This window comes from Rhinoderma darwinii, chromosome 2 (assembly GCF_050947455.1).
Source record: "Rhinoderma darwinii isolate aRhiDar2 chromosome 2, aRhiDar2.hap1, whole genome shotgun sequence".
NCBI lineage: Eukaryota > Metazoa > Chordata > Amphibia > Anura > Rhinodermatidae > Rhinoderma > Rhinoderma darwinii.
Window position 1 is genome coordinate 208,893,957 of NC_134688.1, and position 19,796 is coordinate 208,913,752.

Here is a 19,796-nt window from a genome sequence, read left to right on the forward strand (position 1 = left end):
GACATTGCGCAATTTCTCTTCTCTGATTCCCGTAAATCCTGCCCTTATACTCCCTCCCCCGACACAGTCCTGAGCAACAGCCAATAAGCGCCGAGGGCGCCGCCGTCTTATTGGTCATCACCCGGAAAGCGTGGGTGAGGCGCTGACAGCTGTCATACATAACGGACGCGGAATTTCCCACCTACAGATGAGAACAAGAAGTGTAGTGCGCTTCTGTAGTAGTCATAGCATCGCACAGTAGAGCCTCTGTACACGGCGGTCATGATCATGGAACGGGTGATTGAGGACTCCACTGAGTTTCTAGATCAAGAATGGATCAATAGCCCCATGAACTTCGGCTACTTCTATGGAGGCTCCCCCAGTTCTGATACCGCATCTTCTCCATCACACTCCATCTCCTCCGGCCCCTGCTCCCCCTCATCTGACTGCGAAGGCAGCCTGAGCGCCTCCTGGCCCCGCACCAAGAAGGGTAAGGCAAAGATAGGAGCCGATCATTAATTGTCTACACTAAATAGAATTATGTGTGTGTGTGTGTGTATATATATATATATTACTGTGGTAGTACAGGTACTTTCAGAAATTGGTCATTTAAGTTGCCTGTAGGGTGCAGGTGCCTTATCTAGTCCCTTTTGGTGATTTCTGTTCTTCTGCAGTATAGTTATGTGACATGCTTGTTTATTTGTATTTACTAGTACATTATTATTTGCAGCATTGGGGTCAGTTCAAACGGCGGATTTTGTTTGGTGTGTCCCACCCAAAATCCGGTGCGTAATTATTCCTGCCATTGACTTCAATGGGAGGTTCGGGCGGATTCTGACGAAAGATCGGGCAGGGTGCTTCTCTTTTCCCGCTAGCTGATTTTTTTCAGTGTCCAACTCTCATGGAAATAAATGGGAGGTGGAATCTGCGGCGGGTTCCGCTGCAAAGATTCCACCGTGTGAACAGGGTCATAATAACCATAATCATGTTTATGTTCAGTTTTAATGCAGTTCCTCTACTCTTGGCTATTTTTTAGTAAGTTCTGGTTGTTGAAAACAGATGGCACTTCTACAGTTAAAGTTGATAAAACTTTCGTTGCTAGGATTCAGTTCAATTGACGTCAGAGAGTAGTCAAGGTGTGCCCAAGCTATGTCGATAAACCGGTTTGCTTTTGTCGTTATTCCCTGTATGCGTTTCCTCTGTCAGTATAGAACCTAGTTTCCTGCCACATCATATATTATGTTTTCACTAAAACAGTCGCAACTCTTAATGTATGTAACAACCATTTTTGTAACTTTTTAAAAATTGACATTCTGCTTCAGAACAGTCTCTCTTTGTTCCATCTTAAATGTTGCCTTTCTGACTTATTTGGTTATAAGTATGGCACTAGTTTTGAAACTTTATTTATTTACAGATGAGCCATTGGCATCCAAGCTGATGGTTATGATTTTGGGCTTTATCTTAACATGTAAATATAATTTTATATATATATATATATATATATATATATATATATATGTGTGTGTGTACAGGAGAGCGATGTGTAGGGGTATCATGCCCGATATTCACCAACTCTAAAGTGATAAGCGAGTTTATAAATATGGAATTTGTGGTAAACAACATTTTTATGAAAATTTTAAACCTCAGACTGTACTTTATAAAGATTAATAAGGCAGCTTTCTCTCCGCACATTATACATAGATTACGTGTAGTTACTTTTAAAATTACTGTTTGTTCAGGCTAATAGCATTTCTGAATGTACATGCAATTTTTTTTTTTGTTTTCCTTTTTTAAAACTTATGTTTTTATACTTCTAGCTGAAGAAGCCAGTGGGGCAGGACGTCAACCAAAGGGAAACTTTCAGGGAGTTCGAGTGAAGAATTCTGTGCGGGAACTTCTTACCCGGTTGAGAAATAATCCGGGCCATGGAATAGACGATTTCCAGGTATATTTGCCTTATCTGGTCTAGCTTCTTCGAGGTTTCCTCTTCTGTTCAGGTTACACTACGTGACTTAGAGGATGCAGTCATTTGTCAATTTAGTTCAAGTTATTTCACCTGTATAGCATTGCCAGCCAGGTAAATGCTAGTTGTGTTTAAGAGAAGGCAATGATATTTATCCTAGAGATTGGATATTAACATTTAGATATGTTCCAGATACTGATTACATGTTTTTCTTTCTCTCGCTAGACATTCAAAATACAAGAACCATACACTGGTATGTATATGCTCAATACTTAATGTTTTTTTTCTCTATAATTGTTGTATTTGAAGAATAAGAACAGGTGCTAGTTTAATTGACACGTATAAGATTAGTAGAATTATTAATACGCAAATCAAGTGGAGGTCTAATTAATATATATTTTCTTCTCAGAATTAAAGAACATATTAAGCCAGAAACGGACCAATGATTTTATACTGGATGCACCAGCTGCAAAGAAAGCTTGTCCCTATCAGTCCAGTTCTTTCTTGGTAAATTAATTTTCTTCATAATATAGTAACACATAAATATTTTTATTAGGACGTGGTTATATAATTTGTATCTTTTCTGCCTAGACCCCACCAAGTACCCCAAACCCTGGTGACATCATGGATGATACCACAAAAAGTGAGATGAGTGGGGATTCAAATTCAGATCTGCTGAGTTTAATAAACATAAAACATGAATCCCAGCCAGTGTCCTTGAACACTGTGCGAGTAGACTGGAATATGCATACACAGTTTTATCAACATGCAGCTCAGAGCTTCCCACCTGCTGAAGCCGTTCAGGCATACAATGGTTGTTCTCCGACACATAAAAATGATCAGTACCAAATTGGAGTCCCTCAAGTTCAGAATGTTTCTCCACAGTATCCTGGGGACTATAACAGTTACGCTGAGACCGAAAATTATCAAGAAGCCCTTTGTACTAGTGATGTCCTTGAGAATTGCGCCATAGAAAGCTACCTGTCTCTTATTGAATCCACCACTGAAATTACAGCTGAAAACATGCCTACCGAGTCAGTCATTCCAGCTTTCGGCTTGCCTGTAAATCCTCCTTGCAATTCGTTTTTAAATCCTAATGCGGTCCAGTGTTCCCCAAATGTTTCCCCACCATTGTGCCAAACAGAGGTCAATCGGACAAGCCCATTCCAAATTGGAAGAACATTCTTTCATTGGCAGATAGAGCAAGAAGAAAAGAAAATGGCCAATGTGACCCATGAGCAACTTCTCTCTAAAGATGCAGATGGTGATACGTAAGTAAAATTGGCATTTTGTTTTCATATAAAAGCTGATTCACGCTATGAATGAATGTATATGTAAAAAAAAAATATTATAGAATAGGTTTTTCTGCAGACTAGTTTTAATTGGGTTTCATGTAATAGTATTTCTTGATAGGATTGCAGTAGGTTTAGTGAAATAGTTGTGTTTTAACTCCTCTTCCACTGGATTTTTTGCAGATGCCTCCACATTGCAGTTGCGCAAGGAAGACGTGCTCTGTCATATGTAATTGCACAGAAGATGGCTGCTCTCCATATGCTGGATATAAAAGAACATAACAACCAGGTGAAATAACCTTTTGATATTGTTGTAGCAAGTCACTCTTACATTTCCTTGACATATATATTTTTTATTTTTTTTGCTGGTTGTCATTTTTGGTCATTTACGTAGGAGGTTGTATCACGCAGCCTGCAGTTCCTCTTTCTAATGCAGTATTAAGTCTACAAAGTTAATCAGCAACCATAATCACGTAGACACTGGCATTACAGCTTTCCTTATCATTCAGATAATAGAAATCAAAGTCCATTGTCAGTGGCGTGGTATTCGTGTACCCTGCCACCTCTACTTGCTCTTATCAATTTGTTCTTTCTTGTCAAGTTTGACATTGTTTTTTTATTATAGTCTTGTTTCCTTATTCCCTTGTTTAACACTTTCCCTTTCAAACACTTTAGAGTGCCTTGCAAGTAGCTGTAGCTGCGGACCAACATTTGATAGTTCAAGACTTGGTTAGTTTTGGAGCACAAGTCAACACTACAGATCACTGGGGACGTACACCACTTCATGTATGTGCTGAAAAAGGATACCTACAAGTGCTACAGGTGGGTAAACGTTGTTGGATCTAAACAATCTATCACATACCTTATATCTATGTTAGAAGAATATTAAAATATTTGTAAAACCCCTTTATCAAATGTACAATGTTTAGTCAATTTCAGATATTATTGTAGTTTTAACCTTGTCATTTATGTACTTTTAGGCAATACAAAAAAGCGTAGCCGCTGGTAATCAGTGCATCGATGTGGATGCAACTAATTATGATGGTACGTTAATGATGTTATGTCAAGTCACTTAAATAACACACTTTGTTTTGATTCAGTTTGATTTTGCTTGTCTTCTAACAGTTACATGTTTGTTCTACATAGGTCTGACTCCATTGCACTGTGCTGTAATTGCTCACAATGCTGTCGTTCAGAAACTGCAGTCTTGTACACCTGCAACAGATGACCTGGTGATGAAGAATAAGGCTATGGTTGACACCATTAAAACACTTCTTCACATCGGAGCTTCAGTAGAATCCAGAGTAAGATTTTAATGTCTCACTTTTTCTGCACCGCGTAGTGGCTTTATTGTAAAAAAATAAATAAATAGATAAGTTCCTATAGGAAGGTGTAACTAAGTTCCATGCCCCCAATTACAAAGCCCTCTCCTGAATCCTTTCATTAAAAATATATATTTACCTAAGCGTTATTATAATGTACAAGTGGCCATCTTACCAACTCGGCATACTAAAGAAGAACTCTGTGGCACATATTGATAATCGGCATTGCCAAGCTTTCACAGCAGTGTGAAGATCTGGCAAGCCACACAACGGCAATGGCTGAAACATTCATGCAGCTGCTTGGCAGACAGTGCTGAGAAAGAGATTCATTAGAAAGCTTGAAGGCAGTAAGCATTAATCCTGAAATAAGAATTGTTGTAAAGCCTCACTTACATTTATTGTTTATAGGATCGCAAAAGTGGAAGAACTGCTCTACATTTAGTATGTGAAGAAGCAAACCTCGAACTGATGAGTATTTTCTTGGAGTTGCCAAACAGCCTGCATTTTATCAATTCCAAGGTAATTGTAAGCTGTATTTTATTTGGTTCTGATTACTCTTCGCTTTGAGTAAACATTATATCAAGTGTGCGTTCAGTTTTCATTTTGAAATTTAACTTTAATATCCTTTTTTGTAAAGGGAATTGTTTCTAAACTGTCAACCGCTCTTAAGATAGATCTATATATATATATATATATATATATATATATATATATCTATCTCTTGCGAAAGGCTCTATTGAGTGAGCTGAAATGTTTCAAGGTGAATTAAGTCCACCTCTTTCACTGAACCTGCTGGAGTGCTGCCATTTTTTTGCTATATATTTTCTTTCTTCTTTCAGGCCTACAATGGAAACACGGCATTACATGTTGCAGCAAGCTTACAGAGTAGAAGAGCCCATGTAGGGGCTGTGCGACTACTGATGAGGAAGGGCGCTGACCCTAGTGCTAGGAACCTAGAGAATGAGCAACCTGTGCACCTTGTTTCTGATGGAGCTGTAGGAGAAGAGGTAATATTTTTGGTAATATGATTAAATGCAAAATTCTGACTAAACTCTGTTTGGCTATGCCTCTGCTTGTTACCGAACAGTATCTGTTGCCTGTATATGTTTTATAATTTAATTTGGTAACTTAATGGCAGTGAGCAATTTGTAATTCAATATAGTTATGCACTAAAAAAATTACATTTAGGAACACCAAGTTATATATTTTTTTGCCACTTTCCTATTAGTGCAACCCTATGTTTATATATATATATATATATATATATATATATATATATATGCTTTAAAACAAAAAATAATAATTATGATGTTTATATTTAAGTGCTTGTAATATAGACTACTATGCTGAGAATAATGGTCTGCATTAAACTTTGTGTACATAGAAGCTTTTTGGACAGGTTTATTAATGTAAATCATTGCATTTTTGCTTTTTCTTAGACTACAAATTTTTCTATTTTTCAGATTAGACGGGTTCTCAAAGGAAAAGCAATGCAGCAACGTTTACCATCTTATTAGGCTCCCTTGGAATCTACTTTCAGACTCACGCCAGTTAGGCTGTCTTTATTATGTAAATAGGTTTGTCCAACGTAAGGGGCAAATTCAAGTTTGTTTCTATGAAACTATATGTTATTGTTCACTATTATATAGTGACCCTACTACATCTCGCCAATAAAGTTCTGGTTCTTCCAAATTCTTTTCTCTTGTTCCTGTAGTGAATGGAGAGCAATATTTCTTCATCTTATTCTTTAAACAACCACTAACAAATATAACTGGAATTGGGGGCTGCAAACCATTCCAACCCCCAAGTTAACTTTGGTCCTTCTGTTCATTCTGTTTTTGTTTCTTTTTTACATTAATTTTTTTTACTTAAATTTTTGAACATAGATAAATGTAGTAAGACTTCAATTACTTCTTCGTGTGCAAATTGATTAGAGTCTTCAGAATTTATTGGATATATCTCTAGATGGATGTACCTACAATGAAGGACTATAGTTCTACAGTATATAGCAATTGTGTGTACTTAAACCCTTTTCATATATACAGTGCCCTGTTATTATGGCACTTTAAAATAAATAATTATAAAAGCAATATGAAGAACTTTTATAATGATTAGTATATTTAGTTGAATATATTTAAACCGATTTTGTATGTTTGTATACATTGTTATGATTAATCAAGCATGTAATATATATATATATATATATATACATTATATAAATATAATTTTTTTTTAAGTGTTTTAAAGAAATTTTATCTCTAAATGTAAACTTTTGATGAAGTGTGTGACTTATCCAATGTTTTTTTCTGCCTTTGTTTTATCTTAATATGCATTACTAGGCAGCTGTTAAGTGTATTTCTTATAAATTTATAGATGAAATGTTTAAATTTATAGTATGTCTTGTAGACAAAAATTGTAATATTTTTATTTCTAAATGTATAAAAAGAGAAAGGTAATAAATTTTACATTTGAAATTATTTTATTTGTTTCTCTAGTATGTTTGGAAGGGGTTAACTTCAGTGATAACTTTTTCACTTATTAACAAATCTGAGAGCTTCATTCAGAATTGGCTTTAGCACAGTGAGATTCCATATTAAAAATTAAATTTAAAAAAATCCAAACCTACTTCTCCAAGTCTTTATATTCTTAGTCACATCACAGCTAGTGTACTAAATGGCTGCTAAGAGGATAATATATTTTACTACTTAGGTCCTAGGTAGGCAACCAGTTGATCAAGATCTACTAGTAGATCTTTGACTGGTCCTGAGTAGATCACTGATGCTTTAGTTTAACAATGAGGGTACTTCAGTTCTTCACTAAAGTAGCAGTTCTCACCATAGTTCACAAGAAACCTGTTTTTGTTTACCATTCTGACTGACACATTTTTCCCTGCTTTACTCAAACAAATAGCGTATTTTTCAGACTATAGCACGCACTGGACCATAAAATGCACCCATAATTTATAGCATAAAAGAGGAGAAAATGGGTTTTGTCTTTAACTGTACATTTCCTGGGTTATATTCAGACAATAAGTTATAGATACAGTACCACAGTGCCCCCAATACAATGCCAGCCACAGTGCCCCAATACGTCACCCACAGAAATACAAGATATTGGCAGCTATAGTTCCCTCACCTTCCCTGAACTCACCAGAAAGAGGTGTGGAGAGGCAGGAGTTAATAGGGATGAATCTGCTCTCTCTGCTGCTTCGTTCATAGGAGGGTTCATAGGAGGGAGCGTGGCTAGAAGGTCCTTGCAAATCAGTACCTGCACAGATTTACGGTGTCTGGGTTATTTGCTCAGTGATCAGTCAGATTTGACAGACTTCTGTGTGTAAAATGTGACTGTTCAGTGAGCAGATTACCCAGGGATTCTTTACACACAGCACAGGACATAATGCTTCCATTACACAGCAGTAAATAAAAGTAGGAATGTCAGCTCACCCTCCCAGGTGCACGAAGTAGGCCGCGATCTCCACGCCACAGGAGCAATATTCAGGAGGAAAAGATCATCACTCCTTGTGGAATGTAAAAATAAATCTCCTTTATTTTGAATAGCCAGCGGAAAAACTGAGCAACATAAAGTGGACCGATTACATAAAGCGTCCGTCCCCTCTGACGCGTTTCTAGCTCCCAAGAGCCATTACTCCATTACAAAGCACTGCAAGGACCTTTGAAGCAGGAGCTTAATCTCCTGCTTTTTACACTTGCAGCTGCATAACTTCAGGATGCCTACAGCACCATTTCTAGGACAAAAAGTACATCTTATAGTCTGAAAAATACCGTAACTTATTCAGGAAAAATATGGTGTTTCTGCCCCATTTATTTTTTTAGAAAAGATTTGCTGACTTACAATGTCATTAAAACTTATATGTTCATGAAAAATCATGTAAAAATAGCATCTTGTATAAATACAGTGTATGGCCTAACCGGGTCGCTGCTTTTCTGCGTGAAAAAAAACATCACACGAGATCTTAAGAACCTTTTGTATTATGACCGTAGATCTCTGCCTTGCCAATGTTCCCTACACATGACATAGGTGAACTGAAATTGGGCAAGAGCTCAGGACCCAATGTGTTAATTTCCCAGATTCCTTTAGAATTCTGGTAGACCATAACTCTTTTGCTCCTAAAGACATTTAATGTACGGTCTAGTGGAGCTAATTTTTATTTATTTTTTCTTTTCTTATATAGTTTTATCCAAACCAGGCAAGTATAACTCTCATTGTGGGAATGTTCCTCCCAAATTACTGATCGGCATTGTCATAACATAGCCCTTTGAGTTTGACTGTTCATCCTGGACGTGATCCATAGGAAAGTAGGATCATCCCTGGAAGTTTAGGTGCTATTGGAACTCTCCCAGAATTCAAACTCTGCTGTTAATTTAAATGGTAACCCAGCTCGCAAATATTTAGGGACAGAAACCCCAGATTTCCCACTTCTTGACTTCAGAAACGTAAGATTTTTACAAATGGTCCAAGCTGCCCATATGCTGTCTTGGCAGTATTAATATTCTAAAGATTTATCTATCCCTAAAGTGCTAAAGCGGTTTCAAACAATTCCTTGTCTATTCTGCTTCCTAATGACCATATTCTCGACTAACTAATTCATAGTTCCAAGAAGACTCGTCGTCTTTCCTCAATTATCCACAAAGAATCCATATGTGCTTGCATACTTGACCCCTTCAACAGCTTGTCCTTTAAACCAGGTTCCTGCCCAGTTGCACAGGTGTTTCTCTGGCTTCACCAACCATTTTGTTTAGCAAAATATTTGACTTTTTTTTAATGTTATACTGTCACGGGGCCCATATAGATGAGCGTCTGCCACTGGGGCTCCAGAGTTTGGTGTGAAACCCCTGGGCTGCCAACGGATTTGACGTGGAGCTAAGCAGGGGAGTGGAGTCTAAGGGATACCAGGTCTTCACCCTTTAACCTCCATTTGGAGATGTGGACTTGGCTACTGATGTCCCCAGGTCGCTACTCCAAGAGTAGTCTCCGTTGGCAACGGCTGACGTGCACAGAAAAGGTATAAAAACCACTAGGTGCAGGGTCAACAACCAGAAAAAAGGAGGTCAGGGCAGGGGGCGGTCTGGGCAAAATCAAGTTCAAGCAAAGGTTGACAACTCGTAATTCAAATAGCAGTATATCAGCAGGGACAACAGACTGACTAGCAAGGGAAACTAAGATCAGGCAAAGAGTAGTGGGAAGGAGGGGTTTAAATAAAGTGGGAAAGCTCGGTGGCGTGTGCTGGCCCTTTAAAAGGAAAGAAGTCAGTGCACTTGCACATTACGACCGTGAACAGAAGCTGGAGGATAGCGACGGAAGCCAACAGCCGGAGGACGGGCAGTAGCATTGCATGGCATCGCCCAGATAAATAAAGACACTGGAATAAGGCGGCTATCTGGTGGCGGGGAGAAGCCGTTACAATACCCCCTTCTTACGTTTGTAAGAGAACTGCTGACAAAATTTTTTAAGAAGACCGCGGTCTTAAATGTTCTCCACAGGTTCCCAAGATTTATATTCAGGAATGTGACTCTTATAGTCCCCAAGGAGGAAGAGCTTGCCTCTTGTCCTCTTGACATCCAAGAATTTGTTGACTACAAATTCTGCTTCAGGACCAGAGAAGAAGGAAGGTGGATGAGAAGTCTTCTTGGTAAACCAGTCTAGAACCAGGGGCTTGAGAAGAGACATGAAAAAAATTAGGGATCAAAATGGATGGGGAAGACTAAGTCTGTAGGGCACTGGGTTGATTTGTTTTAGGATGACACATGGAACCAAGAATTGCGGTGCTATCCGAAACAAGGAGTCTTCAAACAAATATGCTTCGATAAGTGCCACGCTTTGTTTCCAGGACGAAACCGAGGAGGAATTCTGCTGTTCTTATCAGCATATCTCTTAGGCTATGTTCACATTCTGTATTTTCAGCTGGTTTTCGGGGCGTAAACGCCAGTGAAAGTGGATCCCAGAAGAGGAATTACAGGCATAACCCAAAAAGAATAGAGAAGACTGAGTGGATTCGCTAGAATTGCTATAATAGGCAAACTGTCTAAGGAAGAAGATTAGTCCAATCATCCTGAAGAGGAGATACAAAATTTCTACGAGAACTTTCCAAAATTTGGCTCATGCATTCTACTTGTCCATTGGACTGAGTGCGATAAGCAGAGGATAAATCCAGTTTTACGTTAAGTTACTGTACTTACAGAGTGATCTAGAAAACATACAGAGAAATTTAACTCTTCTGTCAGACACAATATGCCGAAGGCAATGTAATATGTTTGAGGAACAGAATATCAAAATGAATAGCAATAGGAAGACCAGGAAGAGAAATGAAATGTGCCATCTTCAAGAAGCGTTCCACAATTACCCAAATTACGGTGCAGCCTGAAGAAGTGGTCAAATCTGTAAAATAAACCATGGAGATGTGAGTCCAAGGAGAATCCGTATTAGGCAGAGGAAGAAGCTGGCCTGCCGGTCTTTGGTGAGAACGTTTGTTTTGTGCACAGGTGGAACAGGCGGCAACATTTTTTTGATGTCTCAGGACATGGAATGTCACCAATTGTGATGAGCTACAAGATCTAATGTTTTTCGTACTCTAGGATGAATCACAAAGATTTGAAGGTACAAAATTCTTTACAGTAGGAGTACAAAGAATTTCTGCAGGTGCTTTACTCATAATGCAACTGTGATCAAGTATATATTGTGGTTCTGGAACTTGAGCTTCGGAGTCAAAAGAACGAGATAAGGCATCAGCCTTAACGTTTTTGTCAGTTGGCTTTTCAGGTTTATAAGCTGGAATTTGAACCAGCTAAAAAAAAAAGTAACCTTACATAGTTACATAGTACGGTTGAAAAAGGACACACAATGGCGGATTATAATATGGGCGGTTCGGGCGGTCGCCCGGGGCCCGAGGCTGCCAGGGGACCCATCGCGGCCCGAACCGCACACAAACTTCAAAAACTATGCAGCGCTGCCAGCTTGCAACTGAATCTGCGTCCGCAGGACGCAGATTCAGTTGGGTTGAATGCTGGAGCCTCGCCCCAGCATTCACTCTGCCGTGAGCGGCTCGGTGCAGGCAGACGCGATGTAGTGACGTCATCGCGCCTGTCTGCACGGAGTCACTCACAGCACAGTGCAGAGGAGGAGAAGCATCCCCCACCGTCGTGGGAACCGGGATAGGTAAGTAATTATGTTTTCTTTTTTATTAGGTACGTACATATGGAGGCATTATACTGTGTCAGCTATGGGGCATTATACTGTGTCAGCTATGGGGCATTATACTGTGTCAGCTATGGGGCATTAGGCTGGGTTCACACGACCTATTTTCAGGCGTAAACGAGGCGTATTATGCCTCGTTTTACGTCTGATAATAGGGCTGCAATACGTCGGCAAACATTTGCCCATTCATTAGAATGGGTTTGCCGACGTATTGTGCAGACGACCTGTAATTTACGCGTCGTCGTTTGACAGCTGTCAAAGGACGACGCGCTGATTGACTGCCTCGGCAAAGAAGTGCAGGGCACTTCTTTGCAACGTAATTTGAGCCGTTCTTCATTGAACTCAATGAAGAGCAGCTCAAGATTTACGAGCGTCTCAGACGCCACGTATATTACGAGGAGGAGCATTTACGTGTGAAACGAGGCAGCTGTTTTCTCTTGAAAACAGTCTGTCTTTTCACACGTAAATGCCTGCTATCGTGTTCACATACCCTTAGGTTATGTTCACACGCTAGCTGTCATTTACGGCTGAAATGACAGACTGTTTTCAGAAGAAAACAGCTGCGTCGTTTCAGCCGTAAATGCTCCTCCTTGTAATATACGAGGCGTCTGTGACGCTCGTATATCTTGAGCTGCTCTTCATTGAGTTCAATGAAGAACAGCTCAAATTACGTTGCAAAGAAGTGCCCTGCACTTCTTTGCCGAGGCAGACAATTTACGCGTCGTCGTTTGACAGCTGTCAAACGACGATGCGTAAATTACAGGTCGTCTGCACAATACATCGGCAAACCCATTCAAATGAATGGGCAGATGTTTGCCGACGTATTGTAGCCCTATTTTCAGGCGTAAAACGAGGCATAATACGCCTCGTTTACGCCTGAAAATAGGTCGTGTGAACCCAGCCTTAGGGTATGTTCACACGAGGGCGTCCGTTACGGCTGAAATTACGGGGATGTTTCAGCCTGAAAACATCCCCGTAATTTCAGCCGTACCGGCATGTGCAGGCGCTTGAACGCCGCGTCAATTACGGCCGTAATTAGCGCTGCTATTCATTGGAGTCAATGAATAACGGCTCCAATTACGGCCAAAGAAGTGACAGGTCACTTCTTTGACGCGGGCGTCTATTTACGCGCCGTCATTTGACAGCGGCGCGTAAATTTACGCCTCGTGTGAACAGACAAACGTCTGCCCATTGCTTTCAATGGGCAGATGTTTGTCAGCGCTATTGAGGCGCTATTTTCATACGTAATTCGGGGCAAAAACGCCCGAATTACGTCCGTAAATAGGCCGTGTGAACATACCCTTATACTGTGTCAGCTATGGGGCATTATACTGTGTCAGCTATGGGGCATTATACTGTGTCAGCTATGGGGCATTATACTGTGTCAGCTATGGGGCATTATACTGTGTCAGCTATGGGGCATTATACTGTGTCAGCTATGGGGCATTATACTGTGTCGGCTATGGGGGCATTATACTGTGTCACCTCTATGGGGCATTTTACTGTGTCACATCTATGGGGCATTATACTGTGTCAGCTATGGGGCATTATACTGTGTCGCAGCTATGGAGGCATTATACTGTGTCACAGCTATGGGGCATTATACTGTGTCACATCTATGGGGGCATTATACTGTGTCACAGCAATGGAGGCATTATACTGTGTCACAGCTATGGGGGTATTATACTGTGTCGCAACTATGGGGGCATTATACTGTGTCACCTCTATGGGGCATTTTACTGTGTCACATCTATGGGGCATTATACTGTGTCAGCTATGGGGCATTATACTGTGTCGCAGCTATGGGGGCATTATACTGTGTCAGCTATGGGGCATTATACTGTGTCGCAGCTATGGAGGCATTATACTGTGTCACAGCTATGGAGGCATTATATTGTGTAGCAGCTATGGGGATATTATACTGTGTCGCAGCTATGGAGGCATTATACTGTGTCGCAGCTATGGGGATATTATACTGTGTCGCAGCTATGGAGGCATTATACTGTGTCGCAGCTATGGAGGCATTATACTGTGTCATAGCTATGGGGGCATTATACTGTGTCATAGCTATGGGGGCATTATACTGTGTCACAGCTATGGAGGCATTATACTGTGTCGCATCTATGGAGGCATTATACTGTGTCGCAGCTATGGGGATATTATACTGTGTCGCAGCTATGGAGGCAATATACCATGTAGCAGCTATGGGGATATTATACTGTGTCGCAGCTATGGGGGCATTATACTGTGTCGCAGCTATGAAGGGCATTATACTGTGGGGGCAGCTACGGGGGACATTATACTGAGCAATTACAAGAGCTGCAGGTCCAAGGGGGGAGACGCTGTGTAGCACAATATACAAGGGGGGATTGTTGTATAGCACTATATAGAAGGGAGCGCTGTGTATCACTATATCTAAGGGGGATTGCTGTGTAGCACTATATACAAGAGGGGGAGGGCTATGTGATACTATTTACAGAGGGGGAGGACTGTGTAGCGCTATTTACAGGGGGCTTTGTGTGGTGCTATCTACAGTGTTTGACACAATTATATTCAGGGGCGCAGTCTATGGTGCTATAATATTTAGGGGCACAGTGTTTGTACTATTTTATTCAGGGGCGCAGTGTTTGGTGCTATTATATTTAGGGGCACAGTGTGTGGCACCATGATAATATTATCTTTGTTTATAGGTGTGGAAATGTTAGAAAAGTGAGGAGCCAAAGACATCTGAGTGGCAAATTCTGCAGAAATGGGTCATGGCCGGGAAAAGTCGTCATGAAGTCTGGACTGGATGGAGAAGAGGAAAAAAACTACGTCGTCACCTGTGAGTCACTAGATTTATAGACAATCTGTCATCTCTACTGACATGTTTATTATAGGAAATCCTTGTATTTCACAAAGTCTTTGTGCAGTCCAGGACTGATAGACAAATAAGTGTTACTATTCCCCTTGTCAGGAGAATGTGTCCCTACACGGTGCGATACTGTCAGCGATGGTTGGAGACTGTCAGTATGTGGGGACACAGCCTTTTGACAAGGGGAGTAGTAACACCCATTTGTTAATGTCTGGACAAAAAGGAAGTGTTAACAATAGTTACAGGGCGGCGGTGGAGAAGGGGGGCCCAACTATGGGTAACAGCCCAGGGCCTATGGTCTACTTAATCCGCCACTGAGGACACATGTCTATCAAGTTCAACCAAGGAATGGGAAAGGGAAGGGGAACATTTCTACACATAGGAGCTTATATTTTTTTGTTCTAGGAAATTATCTAAGCCTTTTTTAAAGCCATCTACTGTCCCTGCTGTGACCAGCTCCTGCGGTAGACTATTCCATAGATTCACAGTTCTCACAGTAAAGAAGGCTTGTCTCCTCTGCAGATTGAAAGTTTCTTTCTCCAGACGGAGGGAGTGCCCCCTTGTTTTTTGAGGGGGTTTTACATGGAACAGGATTTCTCCATATTTTTTGTATGTGCCATTAATATATTTATATAAGTTAATCATGTCCCCCCTTAGTCGTCTCTTTTCAAGGCTAAATAGGTTTAATTCTTTTACTCTTTTCTCATAACTTCGATTCTCCATGCCCCTTATTAGCTTCGTTGCTCTTCTTTGTATTTTTTCCAACTCCAGGGCATCCTTTCTATGAACTGGAGCCCAGAACTGAACTGCATATTCTAGATGAGGCCTTTGTAAAAAATCTTCCTGTATTGTGATACTGTTCTCACATATTTGATCGGAAGCATTCTTAGAGAGTGACTGGCTACATGAGATGCAGAGTCTGTGTTTAGACTTTTGTTTTCTCTTTTCAGAAAGACCAGAGGCTGGACATCCGAAATAAAATCAACGTTTTTACCGAGCACAATAAATAACCTTAGTCAGTAACCGTCCAGATATTTTAACTGCACGGGACCCTCTGCTGCCTAGCAAGAGCCAGACTGCAACCAGGGAAGAGCGCTTTTAAACTGGCGGGGAAAAAACACGTGCAGCTGACGTCATAGGTCTTCTCTAGATTATTGCCGGGCGTGACACCAGCGCATGTGCAGAGGGAGGAAGAAGTGATCCTCTCAGTTATTGATAGAGGTGATCAAAGCGAGGTGATGACCCGAAGAATTTGTGGCGTACAATTAGTGTACTAAAAGTTTACAGAAGTGATCACAGCGAGGTGATGACTGGAAAATTTATGGTATACAATTAGCATACTAAAAATGTATAAACTAGAGTACAATTTGAGTATTAAAAATTACGCTGGTGATCACAGAATGTGAAGTCTCTCTAGCACCTGCTCTAACTGCCTTTCTGAAACTAAGGCGACGGTAGGAGCTCAGGCTAGTGATAAAAACCTTCCTTTTCATTGCTGAAGCATTTTGATTTGTAAGCCAGCATTGACTGACCAGCGTTTGTCTACCCCAAATTGGTCCCCTCATACTGCTACGTCGATTGACAAATAAAAAGTGTATGTCTCTCAATGTGGCGATGCAAAAACGAAAAAAAAAGGGCTTGGTAATAAAGAGGGATATACCCTTCGCCAATTAAGGCTGGGTTCACACGACCTATTTTCAGACGTAAACGAGGCGTATTATGCCTCGTTTTACGTCTGAAAATAGGGCTACAATACGTCGGTAAAACATCTGCCTATTCATTTGAATGGGTTTGCCGACGTACTGTGCAGACGACCTGTTATTTACGCGTCGTCGTTTGACAGCTGTCAAACACGACGCGTAAAAATACAGCCTCGTCAAAAGAAGTGCAGGACACTTCTTTGGACGTTTTTGGAGCTGTTTTCTCATAGACTCCAATGAAAACAGCTAAAAAAACGGACGTGAAAAACGCAGCGAAAAATGCGAGTTGGTCAAAAAACGTCGGTCTGTTTTCCCTTGAAAACAGCTCTGGATTTTCAGACGTTTTTGGTCACTACGTGTGCACATACCCTAAGTGGTTATGGTCCAACAGACCTGAAAATCTGTCTGTGCTTGTGTGCTGACGTTATCAATTTTATTGAAACCATCCATGATAAAGTTGATTAAGTTTCACTGTTTGCTGAGTTCTACATCTGTTACTCACTTGCTTGGTTAATACGTCTATCGGCTCATTAAAAACCACATTGTCAGGAGGTAAACACTGGTAACCAAATGGCAAACACACAAAATTCTAGGTTCCCTTAGGTCCTAATCAGCAACACACTGGAGTAATTCTGCCCCTGTGAACTAATGGGACAGATGGAATTGTATTAAATTATGAATTTAATTACCCCCCTATTATATAAAGGCCCTTCTCCTAGTGTGTTTTTTTTCTGTCCTGTTGGACCTGGACAGATAGTGGGGTGTAGTGTAATTGCTATCCCCCTTTTTTGTTTTGTTTTCCAGGGTTTGTATGGTTGCTGAGCGTACCTGCTTCTGCAATACCGATATAATTGGCGCTTATATCAAGTTCCTTCCTTGTATTGCTGGGAGCTGGTGCTTATTTTTTCTATTGCTCGCTTTAATGCCGCCGCTCTTTGTGTCCTCCTCTATCTCGTGCCAGTGGCTTGGAAGAGTGACTGGTGGACGGGTTTCTCAGGCTGGTCTATAGTGCTCAGTGAGTTTCCCCTTTGCAGAGTGTGGGTGGAAGTGACATCATTCCACTTCGCTCACTGTTTTTTCTGTATAGACCCACCAGCCCATATCTTGGAGTATTTTAAAGAAATATGGCAACGATTTTACTGTAGTTTAGGGGATAAATAGTTGTTTTTTTTTGTGCTATTTAACCCCTTCCCGCTTTGGACACTTTTGACCATGGCGGGGCCTGTTACAGCTTCCATGCTAGGCAGACCGGGAAGCCAGTATTAGGCCTCCAGTTGCCATTGCAGCCATCAGAACCCTGGCAATTTCATTGCTGGGGTGCCAATGAGCTGCAAACTCCTTAAATGCAGCGATCGCTTTTGACCTCTGCATTTAAGGGGTTAAAGGCGGGAATCTAAGCTAATTTCGGTCCCCACCATTACAGCCAGATGTCAGCTGTAATACACCACTGACATTCAGCGATGATGGCACCGACTCAGCTTCTGAGCCGGTGCCATCCATTTGTCATATGGATACGGCAGAATGTGGGAAGCACTAGCTTTCCATGACGTATCAATACGACAAATGTCGGGAAGGGGTTAAATTTAATTTTTGTCTTTTAAATGTCCTTTGCAGCATCCGGTCAAACACTTCTTATTGTTCCAGCCCATTGTTACAGCGTGATTGTGCAGTGAAAGAAGCTGGGCTGGAACAATGAGAAGTGTATTACGCTGATTGGTCACTGATTGGTCAGCGTCATACACTTCTCTGTACAACGCCCACTTGGTCAAAAGTAAAAACACGCCCAGTTGGTCATCAATAAACTAATATTCATAAATCTAAAATTGCTCATAACTTGCTCAAAAATTATAATTTTTCAAAATAAAAACCACTGCTGTCACCTACATTACAACGCCGATCAGATTATGTAGGAGATAGGGCACTTATAATCTGGTGACAGAGCCTCTTTAACCTGTTTCCCATAGTCCTTACAGCAGCATAAGCTTTCCTCCCTTAATTAGGTTCTTACTTCTTTATAATAAAACACATTACGGGGCGTGGCTTAGTGAGCTTTTACAGGATGTGGGGGGGGGGGGGGCTTGTTGGGCTAATTAAGTGAATTATTAAATAAAATTCCATCTGTACCATTAGTTCAAAGGGGCGAAATTATCCCATTGTGCTGCTGTTAGGATGTTTAAGAGTCTAATGTTGTCCATGTCAAAATGCCTATAACATGTGTTGATACTGTTTTCTTTTAATAGATAATCTATTCTGTTTAATGGAAAGCTTTACCACACCCAATAGAAAGAATGTAAATTACCAGGGTGTTACAGCAAAGTGTTCAGTGATTCATTTGTTTTGGACACACCCTCAATGATCTGCACGTATGCAAGTTTGGACATTAAAACTCTTGTTACAGTTAAAAAGTTAGTATTATGATTATATTTATTATTTGCTTCATGTTTTTCTTTCTTTCAACTATTTTATTAATTTTGAAAGAGTCGCATACGCAGTTTTAACAACAATACATGTAACATCAGTGGATGAAATTGTACAATCAGTGCGAAACAATAATGAACATTTTGTACATACAGACACTCTCATTTACAATGGCAATACAGAGGTCCAATCGGATAATACAGGTAATCCATACTATGAAAATACTATGGATAGTAGGTATAAAAAAAACAAGTCAATACTAGAATGAACTAATCAGAAAACATAAATGTCTATCTAAACAAGATTAATAAAGAGGGACGATATAATGTAACTCCGCGCGAAGTCAGACAAAATTCGCAATATATATATATAAAAATAATAGTCATAATCTGGAAACTCAGGTTAACAAAGATGTAGATCCCAGATGCTGAACAAAAAGTATCCAGGGGTTCATGATTCATTTAAATTTTTTGGGGTTCCTCAACTCCCAGAAGCATATTTCCTCAAGCCTGGAATTCTTTAGGATGAAGGATCTAAGGCAAGATCCCTGATTCAACAATAGTTTAAAGTTATGTTATAGCTGGGAGTAAATCGAAAAGTTTATGGGAGCTTGCAGGAATATGGAACGTAGTTGTTCCAAAGTTGGGAATGCCCCATCTGTTAAGTTATCTCCCATGGTCTACCCCTTAAACTCTGCCTGTAGCGAAAGCCCTGCCGAAGGTGTATGAATCGTTCAAATTTGGTCAAAGGTGAGGGAGAGGCCATAGTGAGAAAGTCGTAGACAATTTATGCTAGATTTACAAGGGTGCTTTAGTAATTACATTTTCCTAGTCTTATCTCTGTAACTATGTGTTGGTTGCAGCAGAGCCCCAGTAAAGGCCCTTTTAGACAGGCCAATTATCGGACAAACGAGCGTTCATATAACTCTTGTTCCTGGTAATTGCCATGTGTAACGCTCATTCATCGGCTGATTGAATAGTTTTAAATGCAGAAACTATTATGGTTGTCGGCAGTACATCTTCCTGTGTAAACAGGGAGACGTGCTGCCGACATGAT

General features: G+C 40.5%; 1 protein-coding gene across 1 annotated transcript; it reads left to right on the plus strand.

Annotated features, from left to right (window-relative positions):
- Positions 1-200: 200 nt before the first annotated feature.
- On the plus strand, positions 201-6,746 carry NFKBIZ (NFKB inhibitor zeta). Its single transcript, XM_075852803.1, has 12 exons — positions 201-469; positions 1,797-1,924; positions 2,168-2,195; positions 2,352-2,449; positions 2,534-3,213; positions 3,418-3,523; positions 3,910-4,056; positions 4,215-4,278; positions 4,381-4,538; positions 4,965-5,075; positions 5,396-5,563; positions 6,020-6,746. Exons 1-12 carry the CDS (start codon positions 262-264, stop codon positions 6,071-6,073), a joined length of 1,950 nt encoding a protein of 649 aa, XP_075708918.1. The 5' UTR covers positions 201-261; the 3' UTR covers positions 6,074-6,746.
- The last annotated feature ends 13,050 nt before the right edge of the window (positions 6,747-19,796 follow it).

Bases quoted from the DNA above. Each gene is read 5' to 3' on its own strand.
- NFKBIZ (XM_075852803.1), top strand. From the start codon at position 262: ATGATCATGGAACGGGTGATTGAGGACTCCACTGAGTTTCTAGATCAA. The intron at 2,196-2,351 runs GTATGTATATGC...TTTTCTTCTCAG, and splicing joins AATACAAGAACCATACACTG to AATTAAAGAACATATTAAGC. The intron at 4,279-4,380 runs GTACGTTAATGA...TGTTCTACATAG, and splicing joins GGATGCAACTAATTATGATG to GTCTGACTCCATTGCACTGT.